The 12,980-nt window shown below is 42.3% G+C and overlaps 1 protein-coding gene across 8 annotated transcripts in view; it reads right to left on the reverse strand.

Annotated features, from left to right (window-relative positions):
• NCAM1 (neural cell adhesion molecule 1) overlaps positions 1-12,980 on the reverse strand; it is a 310,177-nt gene that overhangs the window by 101,337 nt on the left and 195,860 nt on the right. For 7 of the 8 annotated variants that reach the window (XM_083163240.1, XM_083163242.1, XM_083163245.1 and 4 more), the window contains exons 2-4: positions 5,418-5,492; positions 3,188-3,397; positions 47-190 (exon numbers count right to left, since the gene is read on the reverse strand). In XM_083163240.1, coding sequence (XP_083019366.1) covers positions 47-190; positions 3,188-3,397; positions 5,418-5,492 — 429 coding nt within the window. The remainder of the gene's footprint in view (positions 1-46; positions 191-3,187; positions 3,398-5,417; positions 5,493-12,980) is intronic. The other variant, XM_083163241.1, reaches the window with a different exon arrangement.

Raw genomic sequence — 12,980 nt, forward strand, 5'->3', positions numbered from 1 at the left:
GCACAGACAAAGTGCTCCATAGTACAGAGGCTAAGTGCAGGCTTACCGTCTTTCTTGAAAGTCACATCTTTGCCTTTGTGTTTCCAGATAATGACTGAGGGGATAGAGCTTGATACATCACAGATGACAACAGCGTCTGATCCTTCTGTGAACTCCTGTGGGGTGGGCGCATTCCTGAAGGTCAATTTCTCTGGGGGAAAAATTAGCATATACAGTATGTCAGGGATCTGGGCAGTTACATTATGGATATAGTATTAAGTACAGGCAGTTATATATTAACATTATGGCTTGTTTTGCTACTCTAAGGGCCTAATTCAGACCCGCTTGTGTTCCCAGGGGAACGCCCAACATTTCCTTAGGGATACCCATAAAACGCTGAGTGCTCCTCTGCTTCAGCTCAGTGTCCGCCCCCGCCCAACCCCTCTGGAATTTCACACGCGCCAAAGCCTTTCGCTCCCGGGGTTTGCACATGTGAAGTTGTTTGTGCAAAGATCGGGGGAAGGGCTGAATGCGGTCTGAATCGGCCCATAAAAGGAGCATTGGTTGTCTAACCCAATACTACAGGAAGTGAACTCTTGTATATGAAACTAATCCACAGATATCGGAAGCAGTTATGTACCGGTAAGGACTGACAGATCCAGAGATACTACAAGCGGCCATTTTGGGTGAATAAAGGTTAATGCTTATTTTGTCCCAATGTTAGCAAGTTAAAGAGTATTAACTGCTTTATATATCACTGTTGTATTTTTATTCCTTGGTCATCAGTACTGTCCATTGTGTCATCTCTAGGTGCTGGAACGCAAACAGGAAGTTGTCCATTGTCACGTTTATGTTCCACTTGAAGCCCTTCTCTTCTGGGCATGTAGCGTCGATGGCAGAATTACTATCAGGCGTTCACATTTGTATTCCATTATACAAGGACAAACCTGTTTCTGCTTCTGGGACCTTGTGTACTTTGAAAACAGCTATATGATATAGCCAAAGTGCATTGGTGAAGGAGGTCAAGCAGCGGCCATGTGGTTTAGCTACACCTGACAACCATACCACTACATCTGGAGAGACAATCTGAGAGTTCCTTCAAATGTGTACAGATCCTGTTATGAGCGCTGGTTCTTATTCCATATGGTAGGAGGCTTATTTTATCGAATTTTATCAAGAGTGATATTTTCCATGCTGAAATGTTATCTATGTTTCTGAGCAGAACACAATTAAAACGATTATGTTTTATGAAAAACTAGATGCATTTTCCTTATCTTTCATCCACCTGCACATATGGGAGCTATCTACTACAGGCAAGGACCTTTCTTTGAATCGTTGATTTTGATATGCAGATTACCAATAATACCTTCTGTAAGCGTATTACCATAAGAGTGATATTTGCCAGGATTTTTCCTTCTTGTTCCCTTTTCATCTTGGCTGCATGTTGTGTTGTTGCTTTTCTTTCTACATCTAAGGTGGAAAAGGCTATTCTGTACACACGCCAGAGTAAAGCCCGAATCTCTCACGGCATAAACACAATTACACTATGAGAATATTCTCTTCTTATTTTTTTTTAACATATACAGTATGTGACATGGGAGAGAAGAAAGAAAGAAGTCACCCATTCATCAAGGACTGTCATTTATTTTATCTGAGTATACATGTACTGTACATGACTGAAAGCTGAGTGTACATGTACTGTACATGACGAAAGCTGAGTGTACATGTACTGTACATGACGAAAGCTGAGTGTACATGTACTGTACATGACGAAAGCTGAGTGTACATGTACTGTACATGACTAAAGCTGAGTGTACATGTACTGTACATGACTAAAGCTGAGTGTACATGTACTGTACATGACTAAAGCTGAGTGTACATGTACTGTACATGACTAAAGCTGAGTGTACATGTACTGTACATGACTAAAGCTGAGTGTACATGTACTGTACATGACTAAAGCTGAGTGTACATGTACTGTACATGACTAAAAGCTGAGTGTACATGTACTGTACATGACTAAAGCTGAGTGTACATGTACTGTACATGACTAAAGCTGAGTGTACATGTACTGTACATGACTAAAGCTGAGTGTACATGTACTGTACATGACTAAAGCTGAGTGTACATGTACTGTACATGACTAAAGCTGAGTGTACATGTACTGTACATGACGAAAACTGAGTGTACATGTACTGTACATGACTAAAGCTGAGTGTACATGTACTGTACATGACTAAAGCTGAGTGTACATGTACTGTACATGACTAAAGCTGAGTGTACATGTACTGTACATGACTAAAAGCTGAGTTAGCATATATGTACTGTACATGACAAAAAGCTGAGCTAGCATACATGTACTGTACATGACTAAAGTTGAGATAGCATACATGTACTGTACATTACTAAAAGTTGAGTTAGCATACATGTACTGTACATGACTAAAAGTTGAGTTAGCATACATGCACTGTACATGACTAAAAGTTGAGAGCACACATGTACTGTAAGTGACTAAAAGCTGAGTTAGCATATATGTACTGTACATGACAAAAAGCTGAGCTAGCATACATGTACTGTACATGACTAAAGTTGAGATAGCATACATGTACTGTACATTACTAAAAGTTGAGTTAGCATACATGTACTGTACATGACTAAAAGTTGAGATAGCATACATGTACTGTACATGACTAAAAGTTGAGTTAGCATACATGTACTGTACATGACTAAAAGTTGAGAGCACACATGTACTGTAAGTGACTAAAAGTTGAGTTAGCATACAATTACTGTACATGACTAAAAGTTGAGTTAGCATACATGTACTGTACATGACTAAAAGTTGAGATAGCATACATGTACTGTACATGACTAAAAGTTGAGATAGCGTACATGACTAAAAGTTGAGTTAGCATACATGTACTGTAAGTGACTAAAAGTTGAGATAGCATACATGTACTGTACGTGACTAAAAAAAAAAATTTTTGTGGAATAATTTTTTTTTATGATTTTGGATGAAGGAATCAATCATTTCACTTTGATCCTTTTAGAGAAGTAAAACCCTGCTCCTAATGGCAGGATATTCCCCTTTGAATTTCCATATTAGATTAGCAAAGTATATATCAATAAATATTATTCTACTTATACTTTGATTTACTGTGTTATCTGTTCCAGCCAGGAAATGAAGGTAATAAAGTAAAGCCAATCTTACGATAAATCTGAAGCTGTACGGTTCCTTCCGATCTTCCTTCTTCCGGGCTGGAAGCGATACATTTGTAGGTTCCTGCATCTTGGATGCTTGCATTGTAAATGGTAAGAGTTGATGAATAGTCATCGCTTTTCACTACTGAGATCTGTTGCTGGTTTGTTAGCCTTTCCCCGGTGGGGGATTCCCAGTAGATCTCAGTTGCTTCCCCGATTACTGAGACACAGGAGAGAAGGAAAGATTAGTACAAAATATGGTTAGTGAATGTACCTGTACCATTACATATTATTACTTTCAAAGAAGCAATGATTCAGAGGTTGAGGTATGAGTCATGCTAATGCCAAAGTGATGGCCATTCTATTTAAGCAACCAGTAGCCCTGTAACAAATATCTCGATATACTAACAAAGACCCGTCATTGATCGTACATCGGCCTTACCAGTGGACATTAGAGTGACACTATGGTTACTCAGAATGTCCTTCAGTACATGGCTGCCTATGGTGGAGCTGCATCATTTGATACAGTCCCTGACACTGACACACCAGCCGCCATTAGCCACCCCTCCCCCAGTCACTACCCAGGAACACCTATCGAAATTGCTTGCGCTCGTAGTTTTAATTCTGCCAACCTCTGGATGACAATGAAATTATTTCATAGAAATATCGCTACCAGGATATGCAGCTAACCCACATACAATAGTGTTACTGTCACCACTACAAAGCAATATATAGAACCTCTGAATTAGTCCCAAATAGTAAGAGAGCAATGAAGAATGAATATAGTTACATAGTAGGTGAGGCTAAATAAAGACTTGCGTCCATCTAGTTCAACCTATGTCTATAATAGCTTATCCCTTGTTGTATAGTATGTTATGATATTTTAAAGACATATTTTGTTACTTATTCGTTCCCGTGGATGTTTTTAACCAATAAATGTTTATCCAACCCTATTTTAAACATATTTATAGTGTCTGCCGACACCACTTCTCCAGGAAGAGAGTTCCAGAGTTTGACTGATCTGACTGTAAAGAAAATTTTTTCTTCTAGATGAACAAAATCTTTTTTCTTCTAATCTAAACTCGTGACCTTGCATCCTAGATTCCTTTCTAGCAGAAAATGGGTGTTTGACAGTTCCTTATATTGGCCCCTTAATATTTTTTACATGTTGAGCATATCCCCCCTTAAACATCTCTTCTCTAGTGTAAATAGTCCCAAATTGTTTAATCTTTCCTCATAGTTTAAATTCTCCATTCCCCTAATAAGCTTTATTGCTCTTCTTTGGATTTTTTCTAATTCTATGATGTCCTTTTTATAGTGCGGGGCCCAGAATTGTACTCCGTATTCGAGGTGCGGTCTAACCAATGATTTGTACAGAGGCATAATTACCATTGAGTCCCTAGTTTCCATGCCCCTTTTAATACATGCGAGAATTTTGTTGGCCTTTTTTGTTGCTATATGACATTGAGCACTACACCCCAGTTTGTTGTCTATTAGGACTCCTAGATCCTTTTCGAGTACTGATTTACCCAATTCATCCCCGCTTAGGTTATAACTAGCACACTGGTTATGTCTCCCAAGGTGCATGACCTTGCGTTTGTTCACATTGAACCTCATCTTCCACTTTTTTGCCCACTCGTCTAGATTGTCAAGATCATTTTGAAGCGTGGTGACATCTGCTTTAACATGAGTAAAGCATACTTGCCTACTCTTTCGTTAGTCCCTTCAGCCCCCAGAAGAGTGAGCACCCATTCTGCATCCTGCCCACTTCCTAGTAAAGTGGGCAGAATGGAGAGGTTAATATAGCGAATCCCGCTGTCCCTGGGGGTGGGGGAAGGGCTTAGTGATGCATCTCTATAGAAACAGGTAATTTTGGTCCCACCTCTATGCAAATTTGTGCCAATCAGGACATTTTCCTAGTGGGGGTGGGTCCAAGTGATGCATATTATCCGACCCTGTCACCAACCACCTGCGTCTCCTCTCTGAACTTCTCCCAGAGAGAAAAATGATAAGGCAAACAAGTAAGGAATACAACTATAATTGATCCAAGATAAATTTGGTTCTTTATTACTGGGGTTGGTGAAACATGACTTAAATAACAAACCCCTGAACAATAACATGATGGTTTCCTAAACCGGTAATAATATGGTGGACAACATAATCATTATTAACTCATGTTTATTATTTCTCTAAAGATCTTTACATCATTTCCTGCATTGAAAGGCTTTTAAGACCCATACCTTGACATAAGAAGAACTTTGATTCCCCGAGGCCTATTTCTCCTTGATCAGGAACAATGTTAACTTCTAGAGCTGCTGCAACAGAAAAACAAAAAGGAAAATGTTAAAGTCACACTTGAAATCAATAAAATAAAACTGTGACATTTACATCATATTTTACATTTTAGAGGCAGCAGTATCTGCTATATGATCATATAACCTCACAGCAAAATCACATTTTGAATTTATGCACCTAACTTCCTAAACATTGTGCGCTCTGCATAATTGTGCAATATGTAAATTAATCTCTGCTCCTGAGCCAGCAAGGTGCACAGAACTATGCACATAGATGTAGTGGGTGCAGGGAATGCAATTGCTAGAGGGCCCAGAGGCTAAGGGGCCCCATCTGGGGCTTCACCCAACTGCACTCTATAATGCACTTTATAGCCTAACTAGTAAAAAATAAGGGCTTAGTTCCTATCTGCTACTAACTCCAATCTCTGTATTCACAGCTCCCATTCTCCATATTCAGAATGTTTGAAAAATATCATTTTGCTTTCACTTTCTGTTAAGTAGTAATTTGGTCTGTTGAGTGGCCTCTAGTGGTCACCGGAAGTAGTTCATCTCAGAGGTGAGTAGTTAACCTTATATATACTGAGGTCAGTGTATGTACACTGAAGGCACTACTATGGGACACAACATTAACTTGGGCACCACTAAAGTTCATAAAATGAAGTAGAGCAAATCTTTGGGGCATAAAATGAACTAGGCTACTTCTTTGGGTCATAATATAAACTAGAACACTACTTTGGCACCAGGGCCGGATTAACGGCCATATGGGCCTGGAGCTGAAAATGTTCAAGGGCTTATTATGAGAAATGGAGGAGATGAGGCCAATACCATGTAGACATGTAGAACAAATACACTATAAGCCCCAGTGTCTCCCTAAATATATAACAGTACAAACATTGCATAACTGGGTGGAAAATAGAAATGCAACCATGTGTCCAAATGGGATCTGTCTGGTGATCTTCATGCTGTCCTGCTGATGGCCCTAGTTTTATGTGGAGGCCAGGAGCTGCAGCTCTATCCACCCTATTGTTAACTTGGCCCTGTTTGACACATAAAAAGAGCAACTGCTGTGGAGAGAAGAGTCTCCAGTAAGGGGAAGGAACTTTTGATGTGGAGCCCATGAAGTTGCTCCGCCCATGCAGAGCACTGACACCTCTCCATAAACTTTAATGCTCTTGATGTTGGCATCTGTCTCTCCACTGTATACCAGTCAATCACAGAACAGGGGAACAGGATGTGAATACTGCCCATCAGTGGCGTACCTCACTGCACGTCCCTGCTGCCCACGTGAACGAGCCCTTATTCTTGACCGCGGCAGAAGAACTTTCTGAAAGCCTCAGTATTAGAAATAAGAGGTGATTCATGACAGTATTTAAGCATCTTGATTCATTTCTATTATGGCTACAGCTTTCCCCGGAAGACAACGGCGAGGACAGTTTCATTAAACTGACGGGTTACAGGGATGAAAAAAATGAAATAAGTTGAAGGAACCGCGGTGACCCTATGTCATTATACAGCATGATAAACATTTAATCTCTAACACTCTATGGCTGATTAATGGTTGCCTTCTGCTGCCAGCACTCTGGCTGTATGCAATTTAGCTAAATGATCAGGAATCCCCTTACACATAAAAGAAAAGTGAGCAAAAAAGCAAATTGGAAAATCAAAATGATTTAAATGGCTCACAGAAAGTAATTTGGTAGAAATGACTCCAAGCTGGGTCACCTTTCAGTGACTCATCTATATCTACTTTCATAAGAGCTTCCTCCTTCCAACCCTTCATTGTACAATGAGGTGCGGATGAGTTACTAAGTGCAATTACAAATGCATATTCCCATCAGAATATAATAGATTTTCAGCAGGAAGAAGAGGCTTATGTCCACAGCACTTAAAGGCCATACATTATATTCGTACCTAAGAAAAATAATAAATGCAGAATAATATTCAGTCTGCATCCCTATAGCTGCATATTCTCCCTCTACGCCAATATGGATGGTGAAGTAAGAACAAGCCAAGTTACCAAAAAATCATGAAAAAGTCTTGTCATGTGTCTCTTTTTCCATTTCGACATTTTGATCCTGTCGACTTATTAAATGTCGACCTTTTGGGGTAGACCTATTGACTGTCTATCTAGACCAGTGGTGGGGAACCTCAGGCCCGGGGGCTGTGTGCGGCCCCCCGTAGCTGGTCTGAGTGGCCCGCCCACCCGCCTGGGGGCTCTGCCGGGAGTCAAGTAGAGGGGAATTCTCACGAGAGGTCAGTAGTTCTCGCGATATTCCTCTTAATCAACAGCAGCCGGAGACTGTCAGTCCTATTCAGCAGCACCCGCCGGAGCGTGGGACGACTGCAGCAGTACAATTTGTAAGAGAAATTTTTACATATGGCCCACGAATGATTTTTTCCCCATACAAACGGCCCTTGGCACAAAAAAGGTTCTCCACCCCTTATCTAGACACTGTGGTTCTATGAACTGTCTGGGACAATGGAAATATAATTCACAGCAGATTGCAAGAGTTTCTACAATCAAGGTCATTTCACAAGTAATTTGTTGAAGGAGTTATAAAAACTCGAGACATAAAGGGCATCAGTTTATAATTGCCGATGCCGGTACTCTGACGGGCACCCACCACCACCAATATCAGCGTTTGTGGGGATCGTCTAATGTGTATGGGTACCAGTGTATTAACCACAGGAGCTGATTGGTAGGTTCTTTCTCTCTCTCCAAGTTTTAATAAATCCACTCATTGTTAGACTGAGGATCAGTTCCATAATGAGAAATCATTGTAAGTCCATTAACATTTCTACAGTTCTTCAGAAATCAGCTTATTAATAGGAATGGACATCGACCATTTGTGATCGTTTCTGAATATTTTTTTTTCCATCGATGATGAAAAATCAGATGGTTTCCTTCGATCTATGGCACAGGATAACTGAATTTCTTTCTTTTTTAAACATGTATCAGGAAATGGAGCATAGCTCCATCCCTGACATATGTGAAGCCCTGCCCCCAGGTTCTGATTGGTCCATGGCCCAATCAGTCAAAAAACAGACAAGACTATTAGTTATTGAAACCATCAAAGCTTATCCATTGCATACGTGGTAACCATTAATAGCCACTTGCAATATTGCCATCAACGGTAACCTGATGACAACCACAGCGATGGCCATCCCTACTTATGAATATCATTAAGTTGCATTCCCTCATTAATCCCAGCCTTATTATAGTATTTTTTAATTCAAGTATATCAGTATTGTTTAATTTTTACTATAATGCACATTGACGGGTCTTCAAACTTTGCTTCAGCACAGTCAGCAGGCCGAGTGGGATGTAAGAGTCCAGAAGTGGGCATTCCTATGGCGCTGATTGGGGTGCTCCCTCCCGATCATCCGTTATGTGTGTCCTCGGTGTACCAACTCCTGCGAGTACCGTACAGACGGTGCAGAAAATAGCACAATGTGACCAGGACAGCGCAAGTCTAAGTAAGCAGAGACTGACTAAGATTTGATGACCATCGAATGATTTCAGGAACGGACGCTATCCTGCGAATGGATGATTACGCAAAGCATCTATTCGCAGTACGGTGGGTATATTCGCTGGGTGGCGGGGGGCGGGCATTCGCACGGCCGGCAGGTGGCGTTTAAAGGCTCGCTAAGCAGCAATGACCCACTATATTCCCTACCACATGTACATGTACACACATTCACTCTTGGGTTCATTTTTTTTTTTTGTTAGGTTCCAATTCACCTACCAGTATATTTTTGGATTGTGGGAGGAAAACTGGAGTACCCAGAGGAAACCCACACAAGGTCAGGGAAAATATACAAACTCCACAGAGTTAGGGCCATGGTGGGAAGCCATGACCTCAGAAGTGCTATAAGGCAGCAATGCTAACCACTACAGTGGCAAACGCTGAAATTTGGTATTTTTCTAAACCGGATACTATATGGAATACAGTATTAATATTAACCGGGACAGGTGGTCTACATTATAGGCTGTTTTAAACTTTTAAATAAGATAAGTGGTCAGGAAAAGTTTAAAGATATCATAATAAATAAATACACAGACATAAAAGAACCAGTGCTGCACTTTCTAAGCTCACAATCTCCCACTTCATGGTAAGGCTCCTGTCTCTTCCTCTTTGCAGCTACTCTCTGGTCCATTGCAATGCTTGAGGGCTCAGATGCACACATACAATAAATGTGGTAGAAGAAGGTGGTACACTGGGCATGTGCAGCAGGGAAACTGTAGAAAATGGATCATTACTAATGTACATTGGCCCTTTTTCAGATCTGATCGCAGTACAAATTTGTTCTCAAAATGTGCACTGCAGGTGGGGCAGATGTAACATGTGCAGAGAGAGTTACATTTGGGTGGGGTGTGTTGAAACTGAAATATAAATTGCAGTGTAAAAAAAATAATGCAGCCAGTATTTACCCTGCACAGAAACAAAACAAAATAACAAATCTAACTCGCTCTATAAAAAAAAAAAAATATATATATATATATATATATATATATATATAAAGACAAAGGAACAGAGTGCGCTTATAAGTAAAGGTACATAGCTTATTCCTCACATTTGTTTAAAACATTTATTCAGTAAAAGCCTTAACAGTTCGGCTCATATAAAATACACAAATACATATAGTCTTTGAAGGTGACAATTGTCGTAGTATACAATTTTTTCCAATATAACAACTGGAATGGATTGTGCAGCAGGTAGCCCAAGAAAAGGTTGCAGTGAAACAAAATGACTTATCAGTTGGATCTAACTAGAAGGGAAAGAATTTAGAAGTGCAGAGCGCAATGAACGCAGTGTCAGCTGGTGAGGCTGCCCCTCAGGTCTGAATAATGGGGATCACCATGGTGACAGAACATAGAGCTAAAGGTTCTCTGCCTGCTCTGCCTCTGATCTCATCTCTGGCGCACTGCAAGTAATTAAGGTTGTACTCAGTGGGATGCTGCCGAAATGACAATATCATACAAACATTGCTCCGTGGCTCACAGATCATTGCAAAAAGAAAAAAAAGACATTATATGTTACAGGTGACTCTATATCCTGTTATTTGCCATTATCTTCCTATAAAAACACAAGTACGGCTGGTGTCGCATACAATTAAGGCATATTGTGCTTTTCTCTGCTCTGTAATTTCTGTTCTAATCTGTGGCAAACTCGTCAAATCAAAAATAATCTTCACTTTTTTAAAATTATATAGAGAGATACAGGCTGATTTCATTACGTAAGAGACCTGGAAAGTGTAGAGTATGAATGAAAGCAGTAGCGTAAGTTCGTCCCAGGTGCCTGGAGGCAAGATGAATGTTGCCCCACACCCACACACACACGCACACTTTATTATATAATGCAATATGCTACGGTGCCACTGACTTCAGCATGTATTTATAGTTTAACTTACTCTTACTCCCTCCTTCCTTGCTCCTCTACCTCCATCTGTCACCCCTCCACCTCATCCTCGACTGTTCAACCCTACACCTCTCACTCCAAGCCCTGTCACCCCTGCATCTCTCACTCCGTTCACCTCTCCGTTTCCCTGTTACCACTGCACCTCTTACTCCTTGCACCTCTCAGTTGACCTATCATAGCAGGAATTTTATGGAGGGGGGGTTCTGTAAATATGTATGTGTGTGATTATATAATTAGGCGTGGGGCCATGACACAGTAGAAAGCAAGACCAGACAGATACGCAGAGGGTTTAGGGTACGCAGGAGGGACGGTCAAAGTTACGGGGCGGGGGGGTAAGTATACTGACTGTCGGGGTTGCATCCACTGGGATGCCGGCATTGGTGTTCTGCCTACCGTCATCCCCACATGGGATGGCTAGATGGGGGGAGGGGCACTGGGCTGGGAGGGCTGGCTAGATGGGGGGGCACCGGGCTGAGGATGGGGGATGGCAGCACTAACCTTTGGATTGCTTGTCAGGGTCACGCACATTGCAGCATCTCAGCTTTGGCTGCTGCTTGAACATCACAATCTGTGCTGGAGCCAGCAATGGGGAGGGATGGAGAGGGGAGCCGCCATTCCTGTTCCCACTGCTGGCTGGGTCTCATCACGATCCGCGGTTTGGGAGGGAGAGGGGAGCTGCCAGATCCTCCTGATCCTGTGCTGGTAATCATCATGGCCGGCGGAGTTGGAGGGAGTGAGGAGCAGCAAGTTCCTGATCCTCCAATGGGTATCATCATGGTTGGGGGTGGGCCGCCAGGTCCTGGACCCAATCTGGGTGTCATCACGAGTGGCGCTTGGGCGAGGCGGCGGCGGGGAGTGTGTCAGAGCCGAATGCCGATAACTGCTGGGGGGAGTGGGACGGATGGACGCACACTGCTACTATTGGTAGTAGCTAGTAATGCTGATGCTGCGCTGAGGGAACCCGCTCATCAGATATGCATGGGGCGGGGACCAGCGTCCTGCATATCTAATGAGTGTGTCCCCACCCCTTGCATACATATTGAGTAGGGTCCGGCGCAGCATACAATTAGAGCCAGGTCCTTTGTGCTGGGGCACTTTTTCTCACAGGGGTTGCGGAATCTCCGGTTGGACTCCCAGGAGGCAATGGAGCCAGTGCCCCCTTTAAGGCTGGTGCCCGGCGGCAAATGACTCCATTGCCTCCGGGAGTTCCGCCACTGAATGAAAGGATTTGATAGAGATTAACTGACTGCTAAACTGTTATTGCAAGGGTTTGTCCAGACAGAGATTTAGGCCTTTATTCTGGTTGACTCGCAAATCTGCAAATTTCTGTGAGGATCGGACTTACACAGTTTTGCACAGACTGGGAATATGGGACCTTATTCTGGTTGGCTCACAAGGCTGCGAATGGATGCTTAACATAAACATTTATTCGCAGGACAGGGGGAACCTCCCACATCTTTTGATGGTCGTCGACCATTGAAACATGTGGAAGGTGCACGCATATAAAAGTGACTTTCAAGTCACTTCCATATGCGTACACGCTTGGACGGAAATGGGTGGGCAGCTGACACCCGGTGATGTTAGTGTCCGCCCCCCGCACCCGCGTCACGGCCTCATTACCATAAGAACGCCCAGTGTTGTCATGGAAACACCCATGAAATGCTCGGCGTTTGCATATGGTAATAGGGCTGCCCAGCACCCCAGCCCATCTCTGCCCCCCTGCTGGCCATGTAGAATACGTGGACAAGGCGAACAGGATGTTTCCCGTGGGTGCACGCACCCTATGCCTGCACATGCGCAGAAATGTGCATGTGCAGACGCACAACATCGGTATACACACGGAGGACCAGATGAACCACAATAACCCCCATAATTTGATTTGGTGTGAACAAAAGTCGGGTAACAAATGAAAGCATATTTGCTCCCAAATGCTAAAAAATTTACAAAAACTATTATTTGGACAAATCTTTTAAATCAAATGGATTTACCCAATTTTTCTGAACGACCATTGTCTGTTTTCCAGCATTTGACAACAAATGGTCAATTGCCATTTTCTCCAATACATTGACAGATTGGACAGATAAATCTG

This window comes from Crinia signifera, chromosome 19 (assembly GCF_055691185.1).
Source record: "Crinia signifera chromosome 19, ASM5569118v1, whole genome shotgun sequence".
In the NCBI taxonomy this organism is placed as follows: domain Eukaryota; kingdom Metazoa; phylum Chordata; class Amphibia; order Anura; family Myobatrachidae; genus Crinia; species Crinia signifera.